The 27,525-nt window shown below is 45.0% G+C and overlaps 1 protein-coding gene across 13 annotated transcripts; it reads right to left on the minus strand.

Moving 5' to 3' along the window:
- Window positions 1-22,691, minus strand: LOC116942367 (uncharacterized). Of its 13 annotated transcripts, none has more exons than XM_032954197.2 (9): window positions 22,387-22,675; window positions 17,685-18,293; window positions 14,631-14,717; window positions 13,730-13,816; window positions 11,469-11,588; window positions 7,806-7,865; window positions 6,865-6,951; window positions 5,827-5,946; window positions 1-2,955 (listed from the first exon to the last, which is right to left on the minus strand). In XM_032954197.2, the coding sequence occupies exons 2-9, from the start codon at window positions 18,283-18,285 to the stop codon at window positions 2,375-2,377; spliced, it is 1,743 nt and encodes a 580-aa protein (XP_032810088.2). In that variant the 5' UTR covers window positions 18,286-18,293; window positions 22,387-22,675; the 3' UTR covers window positions 1-2,374. The 13 variants fall into 13 exon arrangements, with proteins under 13 accessions (XP_032810088.2, XP_032810069.2, XP_032810125.2 ...); XM_032954178.2 differs by having other exon boundaries at window positions 7,779-7,865; window positions 22,387-22,671; XM_032954234.2 differs by lacking the exon at window positions 5,827-5,946 and having other exon boundaries at window positions 7,779-7,865; window positions 22,387-22,685.
- Between the last annotated feature and the right edge of the window lie 4,834 nt (window positions 22,692-27,525).

The raw sequence follows: 27,525 nt of genomic DNA on the forward strand, positions 1-27,525 counted from the left end.
TTGAGGCAAGTCTTTTATTAACACTTCCCTTACGGGACTGGTTCTGTAACTGGTGTAAACGTAACTACCCCTATGTAACACTTTATAACACTATGTAACCCCTTTACACACGAGGCTATTGAAGATCCCAACCCGACGACATGACCCGACCCACCGAGTGTTACCCACAATGACGACCTTTTACCGTATCCACGTTGCCCTTTTATCCCCCTAGCGGGGCCTCCCGCTCCCTTAATTACCCGAATGACGGGATATACCGGAGTTTCACTAGGCTTACTCCCCTGATTACCCGAATGACGGGATGTACCGGCATTACACAATTGTCAAACTTTTGCTTGCTTTTCAACATTCCGGGTTGTCTCATAGGCAAAAAAATTTGCCTATGAGACAACTTGATTTGGTTGGCTGTTGGGTGGTGGATGGTATAGCTACAAATTTGATTATACTTACATGATCTACAGTAACTCAAAAGTAACTAATTATGAGATTACCATGTTTACATTTGTATATGGAAGCTACATTTTCCTTTTTGTGTAGCTTAATTTTCGGTGTTACCTTGGTTAGTTTCCGTCTGTATTTTATTATCAAGAAAATGTAACTTAATTAATAACGCATTTGCTAGAAAGTTCTGCGTTCACAATCGCAAGGTTGTAGGCTAAAATTCCAGTCAGGATCAACTCTTGTCTCATCACCATAACCATCAGCACCATCATCACCTCTCCAAGACCGTAAAATCACCATCTTCATTGTCACCATCATTATTCTCACCTCTCAAATATCAGTATAATCAGAAGCACTTAATCAGTCTGCACCACTGGGCACAGGTGAAGGCAACATCAGATTCGGTGTTAAGGAGAGATGGGACTGACTGTAACTTGGAACTTTTCAGTATGTTATATCGTGGATGCTTTAAAATGGACGGAGCCTGGCCAAAGCAATCTGTAAAGGTTTGACTGGACCTCACCTGAACAATGCGCGACTTTTACCACTCTGTGGGAAGTCATCTGTGGATCTTATTTCGCGCAAAGCTAGAGTCTTACAGAAGAAACATGTCATTTCAACACTGCCTCTGAACCATGAATGAAGACAAGCAATGCCTATCGGTCAAACGAGCCACGAAATCCGACTACTGTCATGTTGTGAAAAAAACATACCAAAGAAATCCAGTTATCAGCTGTTATCTGGAAGTTACATATCTAGACTATATACTCCAGTCTGTCTGTCTTACATAACTTTCAACCTTTGTGAATGAAAAAATTGAATTGAAAATCAGTGATGCGACTTCCAGGCTTTGACATGCCTCTAGTGATATCACTGTGGCATAACTGCCACACCTTTGAATACGTGCATGTCGCAACGCGCATTGCATTGTGGAAGCTGGCTCTATTGAACCAATGTAAGTTGGTATATGCACACGCCAGTAAACTTCAAACCAGCAATAGCGGCGCCCGACAAAATGTCAGGCGTTGAATTCACAGCTTTTTACACATGAGGGCATGTCCTTTAGATCACTCCATCACCGGGGGTCGATGTTATTTTGTCAACAGCATAACCTAGCAACCAAGCACATTTCATTTTTTTACGTCATCATTAATCGCACGATCTCTGTTCAATAGGTCCATCGTCCTTGTGCTTCTTCTTCTTCTGTCATGAATTCCTGCAGACGAGCAGACTTATTGTAGGGGAGCAGCAAGTTGTCAAAGGTTCATGTCATAATTCTTTAGGCAATCCAGGGCCTCTGGGGTGAGGTTGTGGATGGCTTCTATACCTCCTCCATTTTTAGGGTAATTTGTTTTCTCTGGAGAATGTGACACCAATGGCATCTGCTTTGACTCCTGGGTTTGGGAGGCTGTTGATTTTGCAGTACCAAGAGTGCGGAGCAGGTTCCAGGCCTTGCAAATGGAATCTGTGAAGTTGAGGCCCTCTGCTGTACCACACCGCTGTTGGCGTCTAGCCTAATTTAAAAAGTCAAGCAGAGTTTGATCAATGACGGTCATTGTTCTGCTCGTATTGCTTTAAATTTTTAACTTTCTTTAGTGCAACATGGAATGTAACACTTCCGGTAACCTCGTGGGATGTGTTGTTTTGCTGCAGTCTTGTATAGTTTACTGGTAGTGCTGATGATGGCCATATATTCTTTCAGGTCAGCTCTCCAGAAATTATATTTGGGCTTCCAGACAGCGGAATAACGGAAACCTCTATGCCGATTGCTGGCTCATTGGAAAGTGCTTAAGCACTCTCCGTGTGGCACGCACTGGGAGTCCGTTGTTGTCGAAACTCGCGAAGCGGAGGTCTAGAGTGTACGATCGCTGTGCTGGCGCTGCGCCATCGTCTGCAGCGGCGGTGGCACCGTCGTTGGTAGCTGTTGCATCATTTATATGTTGTCATGCGTACGCTGGTGCCTCTTCCAGCTCGAGCGGTACGCGAATCTACGGCCGCACACGTCGCATCGGTGCGGGCGCTCGCCCGTGTGGGTCCGCCGGTGCACCTTGAGGTTCGAGTGCAGCGAAAAGGCACGGCCGCACACATCACAGCTGAAGGGTTGTTCGCCCGTGTGGGTGCGCATGTGGAACACCAGCGCCTCATAACGGGATAAGTGCCGGCCACACTGCGGGCATTCGAAGCGCCGTTCCCCGCCCCTGCCGGCTCCGACACCACCGACGCCAACGCCACGACCAATGCCGATAATTCCGTCGCCGGGCTCCCGGCTGCGTCGTCTAGCGGCTGCGGTGTTGACGGCTGCGCGCCAGCTGGCGGGGAGCCGTGGGTTTGCGGTGGTGCTAGTTGCGGCACAATCGGTGCTAACCCGGTCTTCGCCCATCACCTGATGCTGCGGTTCCTGCTGCTGTTGCCGCCATTGGCGGTCGAATTGGTTGGGATGAGGCACAAGCGATTCTGCTGGTATGTGTCTATCATCCTTGACATAGTCTAGGGGGGTTTTGTCCAATAGTTTACCTAGAGGAGAAGATGACAGGGCCAGTGTTAATTTTGATGAATTTTGAGCCCTAAACCAAGCACGAGCATAGACATGTTTATATTTTTACGCTACTCACAAGACACAGAACCATCGCTGAAAATAAATTACACTGATCATGATACAGTGATACCTGACATATATACAAGTTACCTGTTTGGATGATAGGTTTTTATATTCTGCGTAGGAGGTTGTCATGCAAATTCTGCCTTTTTATGGGCCACATGAGAGTGAAGACAGGTTGAGTGCATGTACAAACGATCCAGGGAATTGTGTAGCTGCATGGCTTTGCTGCTTTTTAAGAGTTTCAGTTTGTACCATCATGGATATGACTTGGTGTTACTATAATGGCCATCCATCTGAAAATGTATTCTTGAGAGAAGTTAGTTCCTATCAATCTGTCAACGACACTTCCATCAATCTCGGATTCTCAGTGAAAAACGCTTTACTTATATGCATAAACATCACCCCTTAACTTCCATTGGCTGTCCCATCAAGTCATGCCAATCATTATAATTTTTGGATAATAGAATTATGAGATCAAGTATTGCACTTTTCTCACTAAGACATATTACTTATATGGAATCGTTGGCGTAACCTGCTGATGAGACAGCCAATGTGGGTTTAAGGGGCAGAGATTTAAGCCCTATGTATATACAGCCCTTTTACCAATCGACTGCTGGATAAGGGTCTCCTCAGGGTCATCAGTTATTTAACTACAGTCTGTTCTCCTGTAACGTGTTTTCATAACGTGAATTGGATTTTATGCGATAAATGTATTAGGGAACACATTTTTTATAACGCGGATGCGAATTGGATATAATGCGATTGGGCGAACAGAACTACGTCGCCTGAGTAGGAATAAGCGGTTGTATGGCCGCCTCGGCGTAGCATCACAAGGCGGGATGCTGCTGGTTGCTTCTATAGTTCAAATTAAAAGTGATTCTGCTTCTTTATTTAAATTTCTATTCAATGTCCAAAAAACAAAAAAATATTATCACAACTAAAACATTGGTTTTAGTTGGCCATACAGCATTGTAACATATTTACATAAAACAAATCTTGAGCTGTACTGAAATCCAACTGCACTCAGCAGTTTAACTCAATTTTAAATAAACTGAGAAAATTAACACTGGACAGTTCCCGAGAGGATGTCTACCATGTACATGGAGCCATGAAATCAGCTCGTTTGCAGGTGCTAGGTATATTGTTCCATTGCAGGATCATGAGCTTTGGCGATGGCTTTGGGAGTCCTTTATCCAACAGTGATGGATAAGTTCATAGTTGATGACAACCGTTTAATTCAAACTTCAAGATCCGACCATGTCCGTTCAGTGCTCGCCGAGCTGCATTGGCTTCCGGTTGCTGAACGAATACATTCTGAGGTCGCACTCATTATACACAAAGTGCTTTCCACAAATGAACTACAATACCTTGCTGATCTTGTCAAGGAGCATAAACCATCATTCGAACTTAGATCATCCTTGCAGCAGCTTTTGTCAAGCCATCGAACAAAGACGGTCGCTGTATCGCGCACTTTCAGATGCGCTTCTGCAGCCGGCTGGAACGCTATTCCTGCCGATATTAGAAAAACCACTGGAGCTATGCACTTTTAAATCTCGATTGAAAACGAATTTCTTTAGAACTGCTCTTTGTGTCTGTTGGTTGTCCTTCCCCCGCATCTCTGATTAGTATGGTTGGCTACGTACTGTGTGAGAGAAGTTCAACATACATACAAACATCACTCCTTCCCGTCAACTGCCACTAGGTGTCCTATTTGCTAAACAGAGTTGGAGACGAGGGGTAGAGATACCTCTGCATGAGTTCTCTGTGAAGGTTGTATTTATTTGGGCTCACCTTGTATTGGAAAAATATGGTAACTTGTGATGGCGCCATGGTGTAATGGTTCGCACACTGGATGGTTCGATCTTCCGCTATGGTAGTTGACAATGGACATGTTTCTTAATCCGCTACCTCTGTCTAATCAACAGTATAAATATGCACACCAGTCGGTAGGCAGGTGGGGTGCATTGTGGGTATTCCCACCTCATCCAAGACATCTGGTCAGCATGGAAGAGTCCTCTAGAGTTCCCTCTAATTGAGGCCTTTACACCATCAAAGGGATGAGCAAGTAATTCCAGGGCTGCACCGTTACCTGTTGCAGCCACTGAAGGACGGATGTAACTCAGGATATTAGTGCCTTCAATCCTGTTGTTCTGGGTTCCAGCGATGGGGGCATGTCATCTTTTTCCATTGCAAACCAGACTGGGTTTCTCTTGCCCAACACAGCTGCCCCAGCTGAGGGCAGGTCTACTTCTGATGACATCACAGTCCCACTCACACAAACCCCAGTCACTTACTTACCGATGGTCAGTTGCCTTCTTATCACTCTTATGGTATTACTACCACAGTTATTATTCCCATAAAATGTATTCATTGATTTTCCTCCACCCATGTTGAGGACTCGGGTCAGTATTAATTGTTGAACCACTATACTGCAGGTTAAATTTATTCTCTCTTTGCTTCTTTCCTCACACACCTCGATTTTGAAATTCCATCCCATCATCTCTATTACCAAGTTCTTATAGCCTTGCTCAATTCAAGAACCATATTAACTCTGATATTTGATACCTTCAATAGTGCCGTTTGTTGCTGGTCGTTTGGCATTTTGTACCTGTGATTATCAACCATGGTTTTAAAATAAACTCACTGAGACACACAGGCTCTGTTACGATGAGGTCACAGGCCCATTTGTGCAAAGGTTATGAAAACATGTTGGCCCTGATATGATTGTGGCTTTGCTGGATCGAGCCCAATCTTGAATAATATTTATACATCAATCTGGCCCTTGCCTGCAAGCTGGGATCCGCTGTTTGCTGCGGTCCCTGCTGCCACTGAGTGGTGGGCTTCCGTCTCCTCCCAGCGCAGGCGGCCGCTCCCCTCTCCTCCCAGTGCTGCCCTCGACTCCTCCCCTGAGACGCGGGCAGAGGCAACAACTGAGACAACGGCACCGGCTGTCCCTGAACTCCCACTCCTGACCTTTGACATCAACATCCCCCTTCACCACCAAGAATATAAACTTAAATAAGGTAAAGGGGCAGCCCTCCCAAGTACTTGCCCACTGCCAGCAGACAGCTCCTCCAGAGGGGATATTGACCTACTCTTCCACAATGAACAAATGTGTTATGCTTTAGCCCACCATACACAACCTGCAGATCGACTGTTGTGTAACCATCTACACCACTGCACAGCTTTGGGTTGAAACTGGTGAGCTCTGATTTAAAGTCCAGTGCAAAACACTACACAAGGGCAGAATGCACCAAGAATGCATGTTTGATAGAACATCAGGGTGGTTCCACTTTGGTGCTTGTTTGACCCAGATTTCTCTTCAAATGGTGAGAAGATATCTCGATGGACTCACATGTATCTATGTATAAAAGCAGTTGTCAATACGCTGTAGCATGAGGGCCTTTATCACAGGTAACCTGGTGCCTTAGAGATCAGAGAAATGAGTTGGCACTGTCAAGATCCTGCATTCCAATTTGGGTTTTGGCCGCCCATGATTAATCAGCCACACATTATCACACATACTTTAGTCACTTCTATCAATGCATGAGGACATAAAAGCGTGGTGACATAAGGAACAAAAGTTTTTCCAGGTTGAAAAGTTTGTTCCAGAAGCAAATAAGTGTAGCTAAGATGCTTACAGTGACAATAAATATTGTTTTTGGGTCATTTAAAAGTTTTAGGCCTTATATGGTCTTGGGCCACATAAACTTAAGCTGCCGGCTGGGTCGTAGGTTCCTCATCCCTTACCCAAATGAAGACTTAAGATAAACACTGAAACTCTGCACGCATGCTTGTCAACAAACACCTTTATAAAACAGTACCTTCAAACGTCTCCAGTTTAATGTTGTGAGGCACGCCATTGGAGCTGTTCCCGTCAACAGCTGTGGTTGGGGTCTGCCGAGGTTCCTCTGCCAAAAATCATGACAGTGAAAACACACTTAGCCCATGGGGAATCCAGAGACCGATCAAAAAAGGGAAAAGTTGTTTCCTGGATTCTCATGAGTGGATGACCTCAGCCTGGTCACCAATGAGAAAAAAAAATCCCAGAACATTGGTTTAAGAGGTGGCTGGGTGGCTCAGAGGTCAGAGTGCCAAGCTGGCATTGCTGAGATCCTGGGTTCGAATTCAAGTCTCAGACTGCTGTGACTAAACTGGGTTCTCGTGTATAGTTAGTTGATGGTTTAAGCCTGGTTACCCATGATTGCACAATACGCCCACAACATTCAATTTGTTTCTTCATATTATTTGGCTAAATTCTGGCTTTAAGAATTTAAATATCCTTTTGTGTGTCATGCAATGAAAATTACTCTCTGCAGCAGGGCACGTAAGTGCTGCCCACTAATACGTTGACCAAAGGTCACAAGAAGGGATCATACAGTTAGCTCTGTGATTTCCGCTTCTGTGGGCCATTCTCTAACAACAGTTGCACTTCTCTGTGAGAATAAGGGAGTAATGTTCATAAAATACCACGGAGTCGGACATACTTAGACGACCTAACTTTTTAATCCATGCTGGGATGGTGATGGTGAATTAAGTTTCACCTATGTGTCAAACCATTGGCTTATTCCACGAGCATTTTTTTTTCTAAACCTACAATTATCTTCAAAATTACACTACATACAAATAGGAATGTATGATTAGGATAACTACTAAATTATCACTGCGAAGTCTTCTACTTGTGGTATTGCCCGTTTGTGAAAATGTAAGAAAATGTAAAAATATTGTCGCGCTATACCGGACAGGTGATTGTAGTAGTGTTCACCGTAGTCTTCCATTTGTGTTGGCGAGCGGTGTTCAGCATTGGCAAACACTGTGGTGGCATCTAAAGCAATAACACAAAATCCATTTTTAACATTAGACACGCAATGGATTCTTATAACGGATTCTTATGGTCATGGGGTAAAGCGTGGGTCGTACTCCCACTTCCTCCAAGACGTCCATTTGCCCAGCGTGGTAACAAAGACCAAACACCCCCAAGCAGGAATCTCTAGGAGTTCACTCTGGTGAAGGCCTGTTCACTAGCAGTGGTCTGGTCAATTGCAGGCCAGCACCTTGAGTCCTTCACCCTATGCTAATGATATATCTATCCATCTGTGTGTAATAATTGACCATTTTTGAAAGAGGCCGACCGAAACTGAAAATTGACTTTCGGCCGAAACCGAAAGTTAACTTTTTGGCTTCGGCCGAAACAGAAACTATGCCGAAAGAGGCCATTTGCAAACTTTCGGTGCCGAAACCGAATTTCGGTCGGCCTCTAATTGTCAGACTTAGAATCTCGGTATCAACACGCGTGTAGACTGAAGTGAACGCAACACATAAGCCAAGGCGGACAGGCGGCTGGGAACAGACAACAGAGGCACTTTGTTGTCGTCCCGCCAAAGAGACTCCACCCACGGATGGAGAAGCAGGCTGCCGTCTGTTGACCGGTCGTATATACATTAGCAGACCATGGTTGCGGCTGTAACCTTGCTCCCAAGCTGCTGCTGCTGACGTGTGTTTGTGTTTGCAGCCTATCACCTAGGATTGCTGAGCGCTGACTGACTGGCCGATAGGCAGAGTGATAGATGTAGCACTAGCGTTATATTCTAAAAATAGATCTTCGGTTGACGAATGACGACTGAAAGTTAATATCAGTTTCGGCTGAAACCGAAACCAGACCGAAAGTAAAAAATTGACTTTCGGCCGAAACCGAAATTCGGTCGGCCTCTAATGTTAGATACAGATATATTCATACAGTACTGTACCACTAAACTGTACATTATTCTAATTTATACCAGTATGTTGCACACACTGAAAGCAGTGACTCTGAACTGTGACAACTGAGGGGTTTTCCAGGAAACAAAACCCACAAAATCTTGTTTTTCAGAAAATAGGTTTTATGTTGAGTTGGTATATAAACTGGATGGACGAATTTTTTTAATTCATTCTCCAGCCATCTGTGGAAGGATTGCACAATGAAGAGTGGATTGTAAGGTGCTCCAACGAAGATAGGATGGGTTATATTGAATACATTTTCAAGAGGGTGACTTGACACTTGATGGTACTTACCTGACACTCGGCAGATATTTACCACTCACCTAACACTCACTTCTTATTTCTCGCCAATTCATATAATATAGTGGGAAACCTATTAAGTATTTGGATATAAAAGAGGTTAAATAATACACCAAGAAAATTGAACTAATGTACTAATTAAACGAAATAAGCATTTGTGATTAAAATGCTCGCCCACCTGCCCCAATGACACACAGCTATGAATGTTATTATTTTAAAATCAGGTGTATGGAGGAATCAATGCAAATGGTAGAGTGGAAAAGAAGTGCTGGGGCCAAATTTATTAGCTCAAAGGTCAAATCTTTTCACCATTTTTCATAAACTCCATATCATGACCTTTCATATGACATCTCATTCTGTGAAATTGGTGGAGTGGCCTCGGAGTTCTTAGAAAAAGATAGACTATTAACTTTATTTCCAGGATATTGCTCACTGAATCATGGACAGAGTGATTTTGTATAGCATGGATAGAAATAAAATGTGGCTCTGTGTTCTCCAATTCAATTCGAATTGTGCTATTGGCATCACACTGAAACAAAAAATCATTTCAGAACTCTCTCAGATTAGTGCACCAATCCGTATTCGATAATGGCCAATTGATAAAAATATTACAGGTCTGCCTCTGAGATCCCTTCAGGTGACCTCTTATCCACATTTTACCACATTCACTGTTAGTGATAAAAAATTATGAAATGGCAGTAGAACTAATACATTGAATTGTCAAAGCTGGTATGTTTCCAAAGCAAAAGCCAACATTTTATGTTATTTGGTATGGACATTGGTGACGAGGCTCAGACCATCAGCATGGGAAACTTGAGAACCCAGTTTTTAATTGCATGTGGCTAAAATCTAAATTCGAAACCAAGATCTCAGCAATGCCGGCTTAGTAGAACTAATACAGAGAGGATGTATACCGTGGACGTAGAGCCATGAAATCAGCTCGTGTGCAGGTGCTAGGTACATTGTTACATTGCAGGACCATGAGCTACGGCGATGGCTTTGGGAGGCCTTCATGCAACAGTGATGGATAAGTTCATAGTTAATGACAACCGTTGAATTCAAACTTCAAGATCCGACCATGTTCGTTCAGTGCTCGCCGAGCTGCATTGGCTTCCGGTTGCCGAACGGATACATTCTGAGGTCGCACTCATTACACATAAAGTGCTTGCCACAAATGAACTACAATACCTTGCTGATCTTATCAAGAAGCATAAACCATCATGCAAACTTCGGTCATCCTTGTAGCGGCTTTTGTCAAGCCATCGAACAAAGACGGTCGCTGCATCGGGCACTTTCAGATGCGCTTCTGCGGCCGTCTGGAACGCTATTCCTGCCGATATTAGGAAACCACTGGAGCTATGCACTTTTAAATCTCGATTGAAAACGAATTTCTTTAGAACTCTTTGTGTCTGTTGGTTGTCCTTCCCCCGCACCTCTGATTAGTATGGTTGGCTACGTACTGTGTGGTTCAACATACATACAAACATCACTCCTTCCCCTCAACTGCCACTAGGTGTCCCATTTGCTAAACAGAGTTGGAGACAAGGGGTAGAGATATCTCTGCATGAGTTCTCTGTGAAGGTTGTATTTCTTTGGGCTCACCTTGTATTGGTAATATATGGTAACTTGTGATGGCGCCATGGCTGAATGGTTCGCACACTGGATGGTTCGATCTTCCGGCATGGTAGTTGACAATGGACATGTTACTTAATTCGCTACCTCTGTCCAATCAACAGTATAAATATGCACACCACAGTCGGTCGGCAGGTGGGGTGCAGTGTGGGTACTCCCACCTCATCCAAGACATCTGGTCAGCATGGAAGAGTAAGCCAAATATCCTCTCGTGGGGGTCCTGTAGAGTTCCCTCTAATGGAGGCCTTTACACCAGCAAGGGGATGAGCCAGTAATTCTAGGGCTGCACCGTTACCTTTTGCAGCCACTGAGGGATGGATGTAACTCAGGATACTAGTGCCTTCAATCCTGTTGTCCTGGGTTCCAGCGATGGGGGCATGCCATCTTTTTCCATTGCTTCCCTCTTTGCTTCTTTCCTCACACTGCTCGATTTTGAAATTCCATCCCATCATCTCTATTACCAAGTTCTTATAGCCTTGCTCAATTCAAGAACCATATTAACTCTGATATTTTATACCTTCAATAGCGCTGATTGTTGCCTGGTTGTTTGGCATTTTGGATCTGTGATTATCAACCATGGTTTTAAAATAAACTCACTGAGACAAACAGGCTCTGTTACGATGAGGTCACAGGCCCATTTGTACAAAGGTTATGAAAAAATGTTGGCCCTGATATGGCTGTGGCTTTGCTGGATCGAGTCCAATCTTGAATTATATTTATACATCAATCTGGCCCTTGCCTGCAAGCTGGGATCCGCTGTTTGCTGCGGTCCCTGCTGCCACTGAGTGGTGAGCCTCCGTCTCCTCCCAGCACAGGCGGCCGCTCCCCTCTCCTCCCAGTGCTGCCCTCGACTCCTCCCCTGAGACGTGGGCAGAGGCAACAACTGAGACAATGGCACCCGCTGCCCCCGAACTCCCACTCCTGACCTTTGACATCAACATCACCCTTCACCACCAAGAATGTAAAGTTAAATAAGGTAAAGGGCAGCCCTCACAACTACTTGCCCACTGCCAGCAGACAGCTCCTCCAGAGGGGATATTGACCTACTCTTCCACAATGGCCAAATGTCTTATGCTTTAGCCCACCATACACAACCTGCTGATCGACTGTTGTGTAACCATTTACACCACTGCATAGCTTTGGGTTGAAACTGATGAGCTCTGATTTTAAGTCAAGTGCAAAACACTACACAAGGGCAGAATTCAATAATGCATGTTTGCTAGAACATACAGGGTGGTTCCACTTTGGTGCTTGTGTAGTGGGTTGAATAACTAGAAGATAACTTCCCTGAGGCAACACAGTTTTTACTTAACAATTAACACTTAACACAGGGGTAACGGCCCTTCACACCCGATACTCTATGGAGAGTGTCCCTCCAGACTAATACGCCTCTCACTGGTTAATCTACAAGTCCTCCTTGAGTGAAGCTTGGATCTTCACTGGTATACAAGCTGGAGCCGACCCTTGCCAGGGGTGCGGCTCTGCCCTTGGGGCTTTTCTCTTCAGGAGGCTTCTTGTCTTCAGCTGGATGACGACTGACCCGGAACGTTCAGGGGTCCGGCTTTTATGCAGGGCCGTGGCTCGCCCCGCCCCGGCCACGCCTTCCTTCCCGAACCTTCGAGAAGGATCTGGGGGTGATGTCATCCCCCAGCCCCCCTCCTGGGGTCTGTCTCTTTAACATACCGTTCCATAGGGTAACCGTTGGTGCCTATGGCTCATAGTCTCTCAGCACTGGGGCTCAGCCCCTCTGTTGCCCCCTATCGACATGTGGCCGGTACTGCCGGCAAATGCATGGGAACGGCGCCTCTTAGCCCAATAACACCGTTACACTTGTTTGACCCAGATTTCTCTTCAAATGGTGAGAAGATATCTCGATGGACTCATATGTATATGTGTGGTGAGTCCAACTGAGTCGCAGACGTCTTTAGTAGCAGCACATTTATTAACTTTTAACACAACATACACCTAGGGTGGTGACCAGCCAACTAACCACGCTACGGTGTTAACACACTCTGTTTCGCGATCCCGGTCCGGACCACAAGCTGGGTCCCGGACCGCGTGGCTGGAGTTCTTCTTCAGCTTGATGTGGAACTCCTTGCCTCTCCAACACAAAGAACCCCGGGCCCCTCCCTTATATTTGTCCGGGCTGGGGCCCGCTCTGCCTCTCGCCCCGCCCACTTTCTCGATCTTTCTCGCCCTTACCCTAAGGCTCTCGAAAGCTCTTCCCAAACCATGTGACCACCCTTTGGCCCCCTCCACCTGTGGCCCCCCTCCGGTAACGACCCGTCACGCGGCCAAAGGTCAACCAGAGTACCATCACCTGATGTTACCCTGACTAAGCCGACGCTCTCTCGCTCCCTCAAGTGGGAGACCGCACTGCACACAGCGCATGGTGCTATCGCGCTAACCAGCGCTCTCCCAAACCCCCACGAGGGTTGGTACTGCACCCCGTGTCCAGGGTGTACACAATGATGGTGCATCTTCCGCCGTGGCCTCGCAGGCGCGGCACCACACAGTGACCTTCCCAGTCACTACATATGTATAAAAGCAGTTGTCAATATACTGTAGCATGAGGGCCTTTATTACAGGAAACCTGGTGCCTTAGAGATCAGGGTATTGAGTTGACACTGTCAAGATCCTGCATTCCAATTTGGGTTTCCGCCGCCCATGATTAATCAGCCACACATTATCACACACACTTCAGTCACTTCTGTCAATGCATGAGGACATAAAAGAATGGTGATATTAGGAACAAAAGTTTTTCCAGGTTGAAAATAGTTTGTTCCAGAAGCAAATTAGTGTAGCTAAGATGCTTACAGTGACAAAAAATATTGTTTTTGGGTCATTTAAAAGTTTTAGGCCTTATGTGGCCTTGGGCCGCAAAAACTTAAGTTGTGGGCTGGGTCGTAGGTTCCTCATCCCTTACCCAAATGAAGACTTAAGATAAACACCGAAACTCTGCACGCATGCTTGTCAACAAACACCTTTATAAAACAGTACCTTCAAACGTTTCCAGTTTAATATTGTGAGCCATGCCATTGGGGCTGTTCCCGTCAACAGCTGTGGTTGGGTTCTGCCGAGGTTCCTCTGCCAAAAATCATGACAGTGAAAACACACTTAGCCCATGTGGAATCCAGAGACCGATCAAAAAAAGAAAAGTTTATTCCTGGATTCTCATGAGTGGATAACCTCAGCCTGGTCACCAATGAAAAAAGAAAACATCCCAGAACATTGGTTTAAGAGGTGGCTGGGTGGCTCAGAGGTCAGAGTGCCAAGCTGGCATTGCTGAGATCCTGGGCTTGAATTCAAGTCTCAGACTGCTGTGATTAAACTGGGTTCTCATGTATAGTTAGTTGATGGTTTCAGCCTGGTTACCCATGATTGCACAATACACTCACAACATTCAATTTGTTTCTTCATATTATTTGGCTAAATTCTGGCTTTGAGAATTTAAATATCCTTTTGTGTGTCATGTGATGAAAACTCTCTGCAGCAGGGCACGTGAGTGCTGCCCACTAATACGTTGACCAGAGGTCACTTGAAGGGATCACAGAGGTAGCTCTGTGATTTCCGCTTCTGTGGGCCATTCTCTAACAACAGTTGCACTTCTCTGTGAGAATGGAGAAATGTTCATAATATAGCACAGAGTCAGACATACTCAGACGACCTAACTGTTTAATCCATGCTGGGATGGTGATGGTGAATTAAGTTTTGTATATGTGTCAAACCATTGGATTATTCCATGAGCATTTTTTTTCTTAACTTACAATTATCTTCAAAATTACACTACCTACAAATAGGAATGTACGCTTAGGATGATTACCAAATTATCACTGCGGAGTCTGCTACTTGTGGTATTGCCCGTCTGGTGAAAAAGTTAAAATATTTTGTCACACCTTACCGGACAGGTGATTGTAGCAGTGTTCATCGTAGTCTTCCATTTGTGTTGGTGAGCGGTGTTCAGCGTTGGCAAACACTGTGGTGGCATCTAAAGCAATAACACAAAATCCATTTTGAACATTAGACACGCAATGGATTCTTATAACGGATTCTTATGCTCATAGGATAAAGCATGGGTAGTACGCCCACTTCTTCCAAGACATCCATTTGCCCAGCGTGGTAACATAGACCAAACACCCTCAAGCAGGAATCTCTCGGAGTTCACTCTGGTCAAGGCCTGTCCACCAGCAGTAGTCTGGTATATTGCAGGCCAGCACCTTGAGCCCTTCACCATATGCTCATGATATATCTATCCATCTGTGTGTAATAATTGACCATTTTAGATACAGATATATACAGTACTGTACCACTATACTGTACAGTCTACTAATTTATACCAGAATGTTATACACACTGAAAGTTGTGGCTCTGAACTGTGACAACTGAGGGGTTTTCCAGGATACAAAACCCACGAAATATTGCTTTTCAGAAAATAGGTTTTCATTGAGTTGGTAAATAAACTGGATGAACAAAAATTTTGTGTTCATTCTCCAGCCATCTGTTGGAGGATTACACAATGAAAAGTGGAGTGTAAGGTGTTCCAACGAAGATAGGATGGGTTATATTTAATATATTTTCAAGAGGGTGACTTGACACTTGATGGTACTTACCTGACACTCGTCAGATATTTACCACTCACCTAACACTCACTACTTATATTTCGACAATTCATACAATACAGTGGGAAACCTATTATGTATTTTTCCAGTGTCATTGACAAATTGGTTGACTTTTTGGATATAAAGGAGGTTAAATAATACACCAAGTAACATGAACTAATGTACTAATTAAACTAAACAGGCATTTGTGATTCAACTGCTCGCCCACCTGCCCCAATGGCACACAGCTATGAATTTTATGATTTTAAAATCAGGTGTATGGAGGAATCATTGCAAATGGTAGAGTGTAAAAGAAATGCTGGGGCTAATAAGCCAAATTTATCAGCTCAAAGGTCCAATCTTTTCATGATTTTTCATAAACTCCATATCATGACCTTTAACATGACATCTCATTCTGTGAAATTGGTGGAGTGGCCTAGGAGTTCTTAAAAAAAGATACATACATACAGATTATCCACTTAATTTCCAGGATATTGCTCACTGAATCATGGACAGAGTGATTTTGTATATCATGAATAGAAATAAAATGTGGCTCTGTCTTGTCCAATTCTATTCTAATTGTGCTATCGGTATCACACTGAAACAAAAAATCATTTCAGGACTCTCTCAGAGCAGTGCACCAACCCGTATTCGATAACGCCTATTGATTCAAATATTACAGGTCTGCCTCTGAGATCCCTTCAGGTGACCTCTTATCCACATTTGACCACATTCACTATTACAGTGAGAAAAATGTATGGAATGGCAGTAGAACTAATAAATTGAAATGTCAAAGCTGGCATGTTTCCAAAACAAAAGCCAACATTTTAAATTATTTGGTATAGACATTGGTGACGAGGCTCAGACCATCACCACGTGAAACTTGAGAACCCAGTTTTTAATTGCATGTGGCTAAAATCTAAATTCGAAACTAGGATCTCAGCAATGCCGGCTTCGTAGAACTAATACAGAGAGGATGTATACTCTTTGGTTGGTTTTTCACACCTGATGATGACCGTTTGTGTTACGGTCGAAACGTCGTGAGAATTTTTATTGTTTTATATATATTTCATTATTTTATTGTTTCCCTTCAACGTGACTTTACCGAAAGAGCTAAGAATATGTACACCTGGCCCTCAAAAAGGAATGGATACTCTGACCGTAACATCTGCCAAGCTGTTTCTCCCTCGATACAGAAACAACCACTTGATACTCCGGTCAAAACCATCACACTACCATATATAGCAGGCGTTACTAAAAAGATTTCCAAAATTCTAAACAACCACAAGATCCAGGTCCGATCCAACACAGTACACAAAATTTGTGATCTGATCCCATCCGTGAAGGATGTCATTCCTGACTTAAAGTACCCTGGGGTTTACACCTGCGGTGATTGCTATATCGGGGAGACTAAGCAACATGTCTCTGACCGAATTCGCGAGCACAAATCAGATTTGAAACACGGCAGAACGAATTCTTCTGCCGCAGCTGATCACTGTTACAACGCTGTGGGTGATCACGATATAATTTTCTCCGATACCAAGGTTCTTTGCAAACTCATGGGTTTTTATCAGAGATTTGTTCACAAGGCAATTCAGATTTACAAACACAGACACACTTTCAACCGAGAAGATGGTTTCAAATTAAGCAACCATTGGAAAGATGTTCTAAATCGAACCAAACATTAAACTAATTTTCAATGGTACAGTATATTTTTTCAAGTAGTGGTACCCCAAACTTTCGCAGCTCTTAAATTCCCTTTTCACACCATCAATAGAGAAACTCCCCCCCCCCCGCGCCAACCGGCATGTGCACCCGCATGTACACCACCTCTATGCTAAGTTGGCCAATCAAATGCTAATTTTTATGCTAATTCCTTTGTCAAGGCACCTTGTTTCTTCGCACACAGCTTAAAGGTCGCTGTCTGAGCGTGGCTGTGTTCCACTCCAGCGCTGTCCTCGAGACAGCCTGATCCCATCACCTGATGAAGGCCGCTTGTGTTGTGGCCGAAACGTCGTGATTTTTGCTGTTTTATTTTTACCTACGTGATTTTACCGAATAGAACCAAAGAGTATGGATCCTTGCAGTCACGAATGCTTTAAATCTAGAACAGAGAGGATGTCTACCGTGGACATGGAGACATAAAATCAGTCCGTGTGCAGGTGCTAGGAAAAGTGCCAGCTTTATTTTCATTGCTCAAAAGAGTGTTGGGTGATGCTCATCTGAAATGCAACTTTATCTAAAGTTTAGTCCACACTAGGTAATCTTCATGAGAGTTAACATGCCACTGCGTTCCAGACAGAAACAAGACAAAGTCTATAGCCTGGTCTGTGTGGACACTGTTGGTGCTCACTCACCATAGCCCGAGTACTCATTCTTCACGCTTGCCGTGCCCTCCTCCTCATCAGCCACCCTGGAATCAGATGCGAGTCCCTCCGGGTCTGGCGGGGAGTCCCCAGAAAAGACCCGTCCATCTCCTCCATTCCCACTGCCATCACCGCAGCCACCGCCACCGCCACCATCACCACCACTACCACCTCCCAGCCTCCGCATGGACAGCAGCAGCTCCCGGCTCAAACCGCTGAGCAACGCGAGCAGCACTTCCACCAGCCCTCCCAGCGTCACGTCACCAGGGGAGGAGGCGGCCGCGTCGTCATCCCAGCGTGGTGTCCCAGCGCCGTCGTGGGGCTCGGTTGCCTGCAGGGTCTTCACCACCTGCCGCAGCACGGCGTAGAAGCCGAAGGGCAGGCGGTCGCGTGCCGCAGCCAGCAGCTCGGCCCGCACGAGACCATCCCCGACACAGGCGCGCAGGACCCCGTAGTCCCGGATACCCAGCTCGGAGTCCATGGCCCGGGCCACCTCCGCGTTCACGCCCTGCGTCTCCAGCCACGCCGGGAAGTCCTCGCTCGGCTCCAAGATGGAGGCGATGGCTGGGACGGATGCCACCGCGCACGCCATTCCTCACACTGTGAGAACAGTTAATGTTAACACAAAAAATGTCACCTTCTGATTGGAATCACGTAGACAACATGACTGCTTCTTCTGCTGAGTCACTGTCAGTCAAATGTAAAGCTAACCTGATTTCTAAATTCAACCACCTATCAAAGAAGAACCCAGTTCCACATATAACAAAACTAGATGTTAACAAAATCGTCATTAATCAGAGTAGCACCCCGATTTCGGACAATCTGAAAACGGTACTGGCTAGGGGACTAAATTTTGCTGTCACCCCAAAACACATACCAATAGATGATATCATCTCTCAGGTCGATGTAGCCCTCAAAGGCGTAGGACACATCCAAGCAGACGTTGCGAGAGCTGAAATAGCCACTATTCTTAAGAATACTAAGAAACCCATTAGTAACATCAGCAAAAATGAACGCTCTGAACTCGCGAATTTAAAAAAACAGAAGTGATATTGTCATCCTCTCAGCCGATAAAGGCAACGCTACTGTTATTATGGATAAAGATTCAAACAACAAAATCCAGAATCTGCTCAACGATGGAAGTTACTCAAAAATAAAAAAAATGACCCTACTAATAGCCTAGCGATAAAAACCAACAAGATCATCACAAGTTCGACCTCCCTAATCGACCCAACTAAACGTCCCTCCCTAAAACCTTCTGCTGCAAGACCCCCTAGATTCTATGGTCTTCCCAAGATTCATAAAGAAGGCACCCCACTTCGACCTATCGTATCCACGATCAACTCCCCTACCTATAGACTAGCCCGTTTTCTGTCAGATACCTTGCTGCCTTTCACTGGCAAGACCGCCTCAGCAGTACTTAACTCAGCCCAATTGGTCTCTATGGTCAAAGACGTTGTACTGTCCCCTGACGATATCCTTGTCAGCTTCGATGTGGTCTCTTTGTTCACCAAGGTCCCAGTACCTGATACCATTGAAATAATTGAAAATTTGGTCCAACATGGATTAGACCCCGACACACCTGCACTGGTTAGGCACTGCCTCAACAATACCTACTTTACTTGGAATGGCTCCTTCTACAAACAAAATGAGGGTACCCCCATGGGATCCCCCTTATCACCAGTGATAGCCAATATTTTCAAGGAAAAATTTGAATCAGATGCCATCCAGACTTCCACCCTCAGACCTTCCCTGTGGAAGAGATATGTGGATGACACTTTCGTCATTTGGCCACATGGCCTCCCAGCTCTGAACCTTTTCCTACACCACATCAATTCCAGACATCCCGCCATCAAATTCACCATGGAAGTGGAGAAAGATGGCAAGTTACCATTCTTAGATGTTCTGTTTGAGAGGAGACCTGATGGCTCATTGGAGCATTCTGTCTACAGGAAACCCACCCACACAGATTCCTACTTGAAACCTGATTCCCACCACCACCCAGCCCAAAATAATTCTCTCATCAAAACTTTATACCATAGGGCTCATTGCATTTCGGACCAACACCACCTGACCAGTGAATTAAAACATGTACACCTGGCCCTCAAAAGGAATGGTTACTCTGACTGTACCATCCGCCAAGCTGTCTCTCCCTCCATACAGAAACAACCAGTTGATACTCCGGTCAAAACCATCACACTTCCATATATAGCAGGCGTTACTAAAAAGATTTCCAAAATTCTAAACAAACACAAGATCCAGGTCCGGTTCAATACAGTACACAAAATTCGTGATCTGATCCCATCCGTGAAGGATGTCATTCCTGATTTACAGTACCCCGGGGTTTACAAATTGAGTTGTACCTGCGGTGATTGCTACATCGGTGAGACAAAGCGACATGTCTCTGACCGAATTCGCGAGCACAAATCAGATTTGAAACACGGCAAAATGAATTCTTCTGCCGTGGCTGATCACTGTTACAACGCTGTGGGGGATCACGATATAATTTTCTCCGATACCAAGGTTCTTTGCAAACCCACGGGCTTTTATCAGAGATTTGTTCATGAAGCAATTCAGATCTACAAACACAGACACAATTTCAACCGAGATGATGGTTTCAAATTAAGCAAGCATTGGAAAGATGTTCTAAATCGAACTAAACATTAAACTAATTTCAATGGTACAGTATATTTTTCAAGTAGTAGTACCCCAAACTTTCGCAGCTCTTATAAATTCCCCCTTTTCACACCATCAATAGGTAACCCCCCCCCCGCGCCAAACTGCAAGTCCACCGGCACGTACACCACCTCTTTCCTAAAATCCGCCAATCAAATGCTAATTTTTATGCTAATTTCTTTGTCAGAACACCTTGTTTGCTCGCACACAGGTCCGATGTCTGAGCGTGGTTGTGTTTCGCTAAATTCTCCTGTTTGATGAGTACTAGGTGCCTCGGTGAATGTATATGCTCTAACTTTAACACAGCTATTTCTGTGACCAGTTACAAGCCAATCACTCAGCTATTTCAATGCTAAATTCGATGCTAATTCCTTTGTCAAGGGGTACCTCTGCGGATGTGTATACTTTAACTTAGCTATTTCAATGAGCCATTTCAATGCTAAATTATATGCTAATTCCTTTGTCAAGGCGCTTGGTCTTTTTCTTCTCACACAGCTTAAAGGTCGTGATTTAAGCGTGGCCTCTTCCACTCCAGCGCTGTCCTCCAGACAGTCTCGTCCCTTCACCTGATGAAGGCCGCTTGTGTTGTGGCCGAAACGTCGTGATTTTTTGTTGCTTTATTTTCACCTACGTGACTTTACCCAATGGAACCAAAGAGTATGGTTAATTTTAGGTGATTGGTTGTGGATGTTTTGAATTTTTCTCTCTTGTACCACGTGTACTTTGGCATATCTAATATTTCGCTCCACATTTTGGGAGCTTCTGCAGGAACTACATTTATCTGCTCAGCTCCCAGTGCTTGGAGCAAAGTGTCGGACATTACGCTAAACAACATGCAATACAATTCGAAAATAACTGAGTTCTAGAGCTCAAATTGAAGGAAACATTGTCAGATTTTGTTCTCTATTAACTTGACAGCTGATAGTTTGTTTGCCAACCTTTATCTATCCACTGCTGGTTGAAGGCCTCCCAATGCCTTCGGTCAAGAGGATGGTTAACCATACTGTCACGCTGGTCAGTGCGGCTGAGTTACGGGGGTGGTACCCAGGACTGGGTCAGATATGAATCACTGATGTTAGCCATGGCCTGAAATCAAACTCAGGTTGTCAGGTTCATAATGCAGTGTGCTAAACCGCTGTTGCCACAGCTCAAACTCAAGTACTTGTGCACGAAGTTTACTGTTTTCTGGGTAAGGGCTATATTTGGGATATTTCGCCCATTCCATATTTTAATGTGTTGTGTGTATTCGATGTTTCGTGTGGTAAGCAAGGGTTACAGCAATACAACAAAACACACCTCGAATATTGCTAATATTAAAATATAACCTGTATGAACACCTACATGCACGGCCCTTTTGTCAATTCATTGCTGGATGAGAACCTCCCCACTCAATGCAGGTCGTGCGGGTGATTTGACCATACTTCACCACCCTGGTTGTTGCGGATTTGAAGACTGGGAGCATAGTACAGTGCAATGACGTGTTGGTGCACTGACATTCTGCAGTGTAGTCTATCGTGCCATCTTTAGCACAGTAGTCTGTAGTATAATATATATTAGTGTACGCCAGTGTAATCTAAAGCACACGTGTAGTCAACAGTGTAATGTACAGCACAGTCTACAGTGTAATCTTGGACACTGTAGGTCACAGTGTAATGTAAAGCACAGTGTAGTCTATCGTGCCATCTATAGCACAGTACAGTCTGTAGTATAATATATATAACACAGTGTACGCCGGTGTAATCTAAAGCACACGTGTAGTCAACAGTGTAATGTACAGTACAGAGGAGTCTACAGTGTAATCTTGGACACTGTAGGTCACAGTGTAAAGCACAGATTAGTCTACAGCGTAATCAATAGCACGGTATAGTCCATTGCAATCTGCAACGGAGTGTGATCTGTCGTAGAATCTATATCCCAGTGTAAAATGTACATTAACAACGTGGTGAGGGATGGCCAGATATTATATATATATTTTATTTGTTTTAAAAAACGCCCGCGGCGTCGGCAACAGGCTAACCGAGTGTATGGCGCGACCAGGCCTCTCCCCTCAGCTGTGAAGTCTTCCAGCCGCTCAACGAGGAGACGAGGAGACGGTGGTGGTGGTTGGTGGTGGTGAAGACGGACGAGTGAGGTAGGTGTAGGAGGGTGGAGGGGAGGACGAGGAGGAGGAGGTGGACGAGGAGGAGGTGGACGAGACGAAGAGGGGAGAGCAGCAGCGAGCTGGAGACGGAGGGGGTCGCCCGCGCTCTGTTGGCCCCCGTGCGAGTGCCTCCCCCCCACCCTCACACCCCCTAAGGGACCGCGGCGATGTGACGCGCGTGCAGCGAGAAACGCGCGCGCACGTGTCCCTCTGTCGTGGACACGTGGAGTTATTGTTGATTTATCTTCTTTGGTTCTTTCGGTAAAGTCACGTAGAATGAGAATAAAATCATAAGAATTTTAACAGGAATTTTATTGTTTTATTTTGTTATTTTATTCTCATTCTACGTGGTGACTTTACCGAAAGAACCAAAGAAGATGAAATCTTGCAGTCGCGAAAGCTTTAAATCGAAATTATTGTTGATTTGTTTTAAGTGGAGGGAATCCGATGAGCTATAAAAGCGCTTTCCCACCCCGCCGCACGCACGTGGTCAGAACGTCAAGACGACAAACAATACAAAGCACGTAACGGGAGTGCTAAGTATGGGAAAGTTAAACGTAAAATGTAAATACATTATTCTCGGTTCTTTCGGTAAAGTCACGTAGAAGGGAAATAATAAAATTACAAAAATAAAATTATCACTTTTATTTAATTATGTTCTATTTTTACTATTTTAAAGATAAAATAAAATTCTCACTATTTTATTCGATTATGTTTTATTTTAATTATTTTATTGTTTCCTTTCTACGTGACTTTACCGAAATAACCAAGAATATGAATTCCTGTAGTCACGAAAGCTTTAAATCGAAATGTAAATACAGTGAGTCCCCAGGTCCTATGTGCGAAGCAGTCATGGTATGGGGAGATTTTAGTTTTTAATCGCAGATAAACTATTTAAACTACTTAAACAATGTTTTGCTTTATTTTTATTTTACCAGGTAAGGTCCCACTGAGATGTGTGTATATATTTGTTTTTCAGAAACGACCTGGTTATCACAAAAATCTGGAGCACCTGGAGAAAAATCCACGCGACCACGGGGAAAGACACCGCAAACGCCAACTATACAGCAGGCATCGTCATGGTCAGGATTAGGGCTGAACGATTTGGGGAAAATATCTAATTGCGATTTTTCTGCAGATATTGCAATTTGATTTGCGATAAAATGTTTTAAAGTCAAGCTTCAGTTCAATATTCACTGTGTAATAGATTTAAAACGTGATGGAGCATTACCAAAATATTCAAATATTTTTGTGTGCTCACAAATATTTTTTCATTAACTTGCTCATTATTAATATATTTATCATTGTGTCACCATGTTGATAGTAACCTATTTTTTTATTATCACCTTGGTAATATTACATTAATATTTGTGTGCAGACAACTAATATTTGTATTCCTTGCTTCTTTCGCTAAACTCGCGTACGTAGAAACCTGTTATTTTAATAATCACCTTGAAATTTTAAAAATATTTTTGTTTGTGTGCTGACAACCAATATTTCTAAAAAATATATTAACATATTCCTGTTTGTGTGCTGACAATGAACATTTCTAAATGTACTTGGTCAATATTAATATACTTTGCATTGTGTCTGAGTCCTTGTGTGCGTGTGAGTCCATGTGCGTGTCTGCCACCATGTGTGTGCCTACATCCGTGTGTTTGTGTATCAGTCGATGTGTGTGCGACTCAAGGTTTGTGTACATGAGTTGATATGTCTGTGTGTCAGTCGATGTGTGTGTGTGAGTCGATATGTGTGTGCCAGTCGATGTGTGTGTGTTAGTCAATGTGTGTGCGTGGTGTATGTGTGCGTAGACAACTAATATATTGAAAATAAGTTAGTAACTTTTTAAATATTTGTGTGTGTATCTCAGTCCATGTTTGCGTGCGATTTGATGTGTGTGTCTGCATCGATGTGTGTGAGTGCGTGCGATTTGATGTGCGTGTCTGCATCGATGTGTGTGTGAGTCTGTCTGTGTGAGTCGATGTGTGTGTGTGTGAGTCAATGTGTGTGTGTGAGAGTCCGTATGTGCGTGAGTCGATATGTGTGTGTGTCAGTCGACGTGTGTAACGCAGTACCGCTGCTCGGTCGGAGACAGCACCCTACTGTCGTATGCGACCACGTGCTCTACCCCATTTACAACCTGCGACAACACTGCTCCAATGCCGGTATTACTATCATCCGTATCCAAGACAAATGGAAACGAAAAATCGGGATAACGCAGGGGAGGGGCATTCACCAGCCCCTCGCGAATGGCCCTAAATGCGGCCTCCTCTTGCCAATGAAATTTTTGCCCCTTAGCCATCAAAGCGTGGAGAGGTTTCGCAATGGACGCCCAACCCGGCGACAAAACGGCGATAATATGACACGAAGGCGATGAAACTGCGCACTTCAGTCGCCGAGGTGGGCGTTAGCCACGTTCGAACACATGTAGTTTTCTCCGGGTCTGTCGCAATACCCGACTCGCTAACTATGTGGCCAAGATACCGAACAGATTTCTGAAGGAGGTGACATTTCTGCGGCTTAAATTTTAAGTTGGCTGCACGCATTTTAAGGAAAACAGCACGCAGAAGATCCAAATGCTCATCGAACGTACGACTGAAAATGATAACATCGTCTAAGTATATCAGGCACGAGTCCCACTGGAGGCCCGCTAAAAGCAGCTCCATCAACCACTGGAACGTGGCTGGCGTGGAGTGGAGCCCCATAGGGAGCCGGTTAAATTCGAACAACCCTTGCGGCTTGAGTCTCAAAGCCTCGTCAAGTGGCAGCTGCCAAAACCCCGATAAAAGGTCAAGGGTGGAAAAAACCGCGCCCCCGCTAAGGCGTCCAGCGAATCGTCCATACTAGGCAAGGGGTATGCATCCGCAACGGAAACCTCGTTAAGCTTGCGAAAATCAACACATAAACGCAAGTTGCCGTTGTGTTTCTTAACAAGCACAATCGGAGCTCCCCATGGGTTGGTGGATGGTGAGATGATGTCCGCAGCCAACATCTTATCAACCGCCAGCCGAACATGTTCCTTCTTGGCTGGGCTCAATCGGTAAGGATTCTGGCGGATTGGGGCGGCATCGCCCGTATCAATATGGTGGCTCAAGAGAGATGTGCGGTCAATTTTGAATTTACTCTTACTGAAAATGTCGGAAAAATCGTGCAAAAGCGCTCTCAACTTCCCCATTTGGCCCACAGACAAATTGCCACACTCCGCACATAGTTTATCAAGCCAACCCTCATCAGCGTCGCGGGGCCAGGGTGTTCGAACGCCAGCACCGACACTCCCGACAATGTCCCTCTCAGGTTGCGCCGGCAACGCATGAGCCAGCACGGTACCCTCCTGAATAACCGTCATGTCCAAGCCGGCGTTAAGGACCTGAATGAAAGGTTCCTGGTCTCGGGATACCAATGTCTGAGCCGCCACTGGATTTATTCGAGGGTCCCAACACAATGCCGTCCCTCGTAGCATCCAAATTAAGCGGTTTTCGCAACCGGAGGGGTACTAACATTTGCGCGTCGGGCGAAATCCGCACCGTTCGGCACGCAAGGGCCTGCACCGTGGCATTAGCGGTACTCATACGGGTGGGGGAAGGCAAAAATGCCATACGACGTCCCGATGGTAGTTGCAAACATCCCTGATCAACACAAATCTTCAGGGGCATCTTGGCTAGGAAATCGGTACCGAGAAAACAAGGTACATCTAGGGCCGTGGAGATCAGAACATGACCTGTCAGTTTAACATCAGTGATACGCAATTCGGCCGAAATGCGACCGATAATGCCCAGCGAGTCGCCGTTGGCGGTGAAACATGGAGCATCTACAGGTTCCAAAACCCGACACCGAGGGGGCAAAATATTGTATATAAGTTCCGAAATGATGGTCGAGGACGCGCCGGTGTCCATGAGCATCCGAATCTCTACCCCCTCAATAAATCCGAGCACGGCCGATGACTCTGCGGCTGCAGCTACTACCCGATGGGCCAGCTCCGACCACTGATCCGGTCGAACGCGCACCGACTCCCCCCGTACCTGCGCACGACCTGACGCGAATCGGACCCCCCCCCCCCCCCCCGATGAATGAGGGGAACCTAGGGGCCGATTGTAGGGTATGCCACGACTTGCCTTGGGAAGCAGGAAGTCGTAGGACGGCGGAAGACCCGGGAGGCTCCGTCGAGGAACACGGCAGCCCCCACCCCAATGTGCAGATATTAATATTACAGAGCGCTTAGATAGTATTATTGTAGCGCGGCCGGGGGAGCGGCCCAGCCTCCAGCCTGCCAAGGTGCCACCTCGGGCCGGCTGGGCAATCTTGGCGAGGCCGCAGGCTCTGCACGGGACTAGGCCTCACCACGGCAATGTTAAGTAGTAATTTCTTCCTTCGTTCACTACACTCACGTACATAGAACACTTATTAGAAAAATAAGTTTGCAAATATTTAAATACCCATGTTTATGTGTAGACAACTAATATTTCAAAATTAAGTTGCTAAATATTTACGTATGTTTTTATAAAGCTGCGCCAGTGTTCTGGCAGTCTGTGATGTGGCCTGCTACCTGCTTATTAATTCACGTCAGTGCACTGGCAGTCTATTATCTACACTGTTAATATTGCTTTTGGGCATGATGAGTGTATGCCAGTCTATAATCTGTTGCCTGCTTCTTTACCTCACTCAGTGTACTGCCAGCCTTCCATGTAGACTGTATCCTGCTTTTTAAGCTGCTGACCGTATTGCCAGCTTATTATGTGGACTGTAGCAATGCTTACGTAATTGAGTCAGCGTACTGGCAGTCTATAATACAGACTGTAGCCTGCTTCTTAACTTACATGTGCCTACTGTTGCTCTATCATGTAGACTTATTCGAGTTTTTTTCTTCAATGCATTTCTATTGTTTCGATTGCTCACGTCGCGCTATTTACTGATATGTAGTACTGCGATGCTGATTATTATGTTATACTGCTAAATATGTTGCACTTTCTTAGCTACAGCCGATTACATTTCGTCTATCATTTTGTTACATTGGTGGGA

The sequence above is a fragment of the Petromyzon marinus genome, chromosome 1 (assembly GCF_048934315.1).
Source record: "Petromyzon marinus isolate PM22_M1 ecotype Great Lakes invasive population chromosome 1, UKy_Petmar_22M1.pri1.0, whole genome shotgun sequence".
NCBI classification, from domain to species: Eukaryota; Metazoa; Chordata; class Hyperoartia; order Petromyzontiformes; family Petromyzontidae; genus Petromyzon; species Petromyzon marinus.

Bases quoted from the DNA above. Each gene is read 5' to 3' on its own strand.
- LOC116942367 (XM_032954178.2), bottom strand. From the start codon at position 18,285: ATGGCGTGCGCGGTGGCATCCGTCCCAGCCATCGCCTCCATCTTGGAG. The intron at 14,718-17,684 runs GTGAGTGAGCAC...TTATTGCTTTAG, and splicing joins GAATGAGTACTCGGGCTATG to ATGCCACCACAGTGTTTGCC. The intron at 6,952-7,778 runs GTATAGCGCGAC...GATTTTTGGCAG, and splicing joins CTACTACAATCACCTGTCCG to AGGAACCTCGGCAGACCCCA.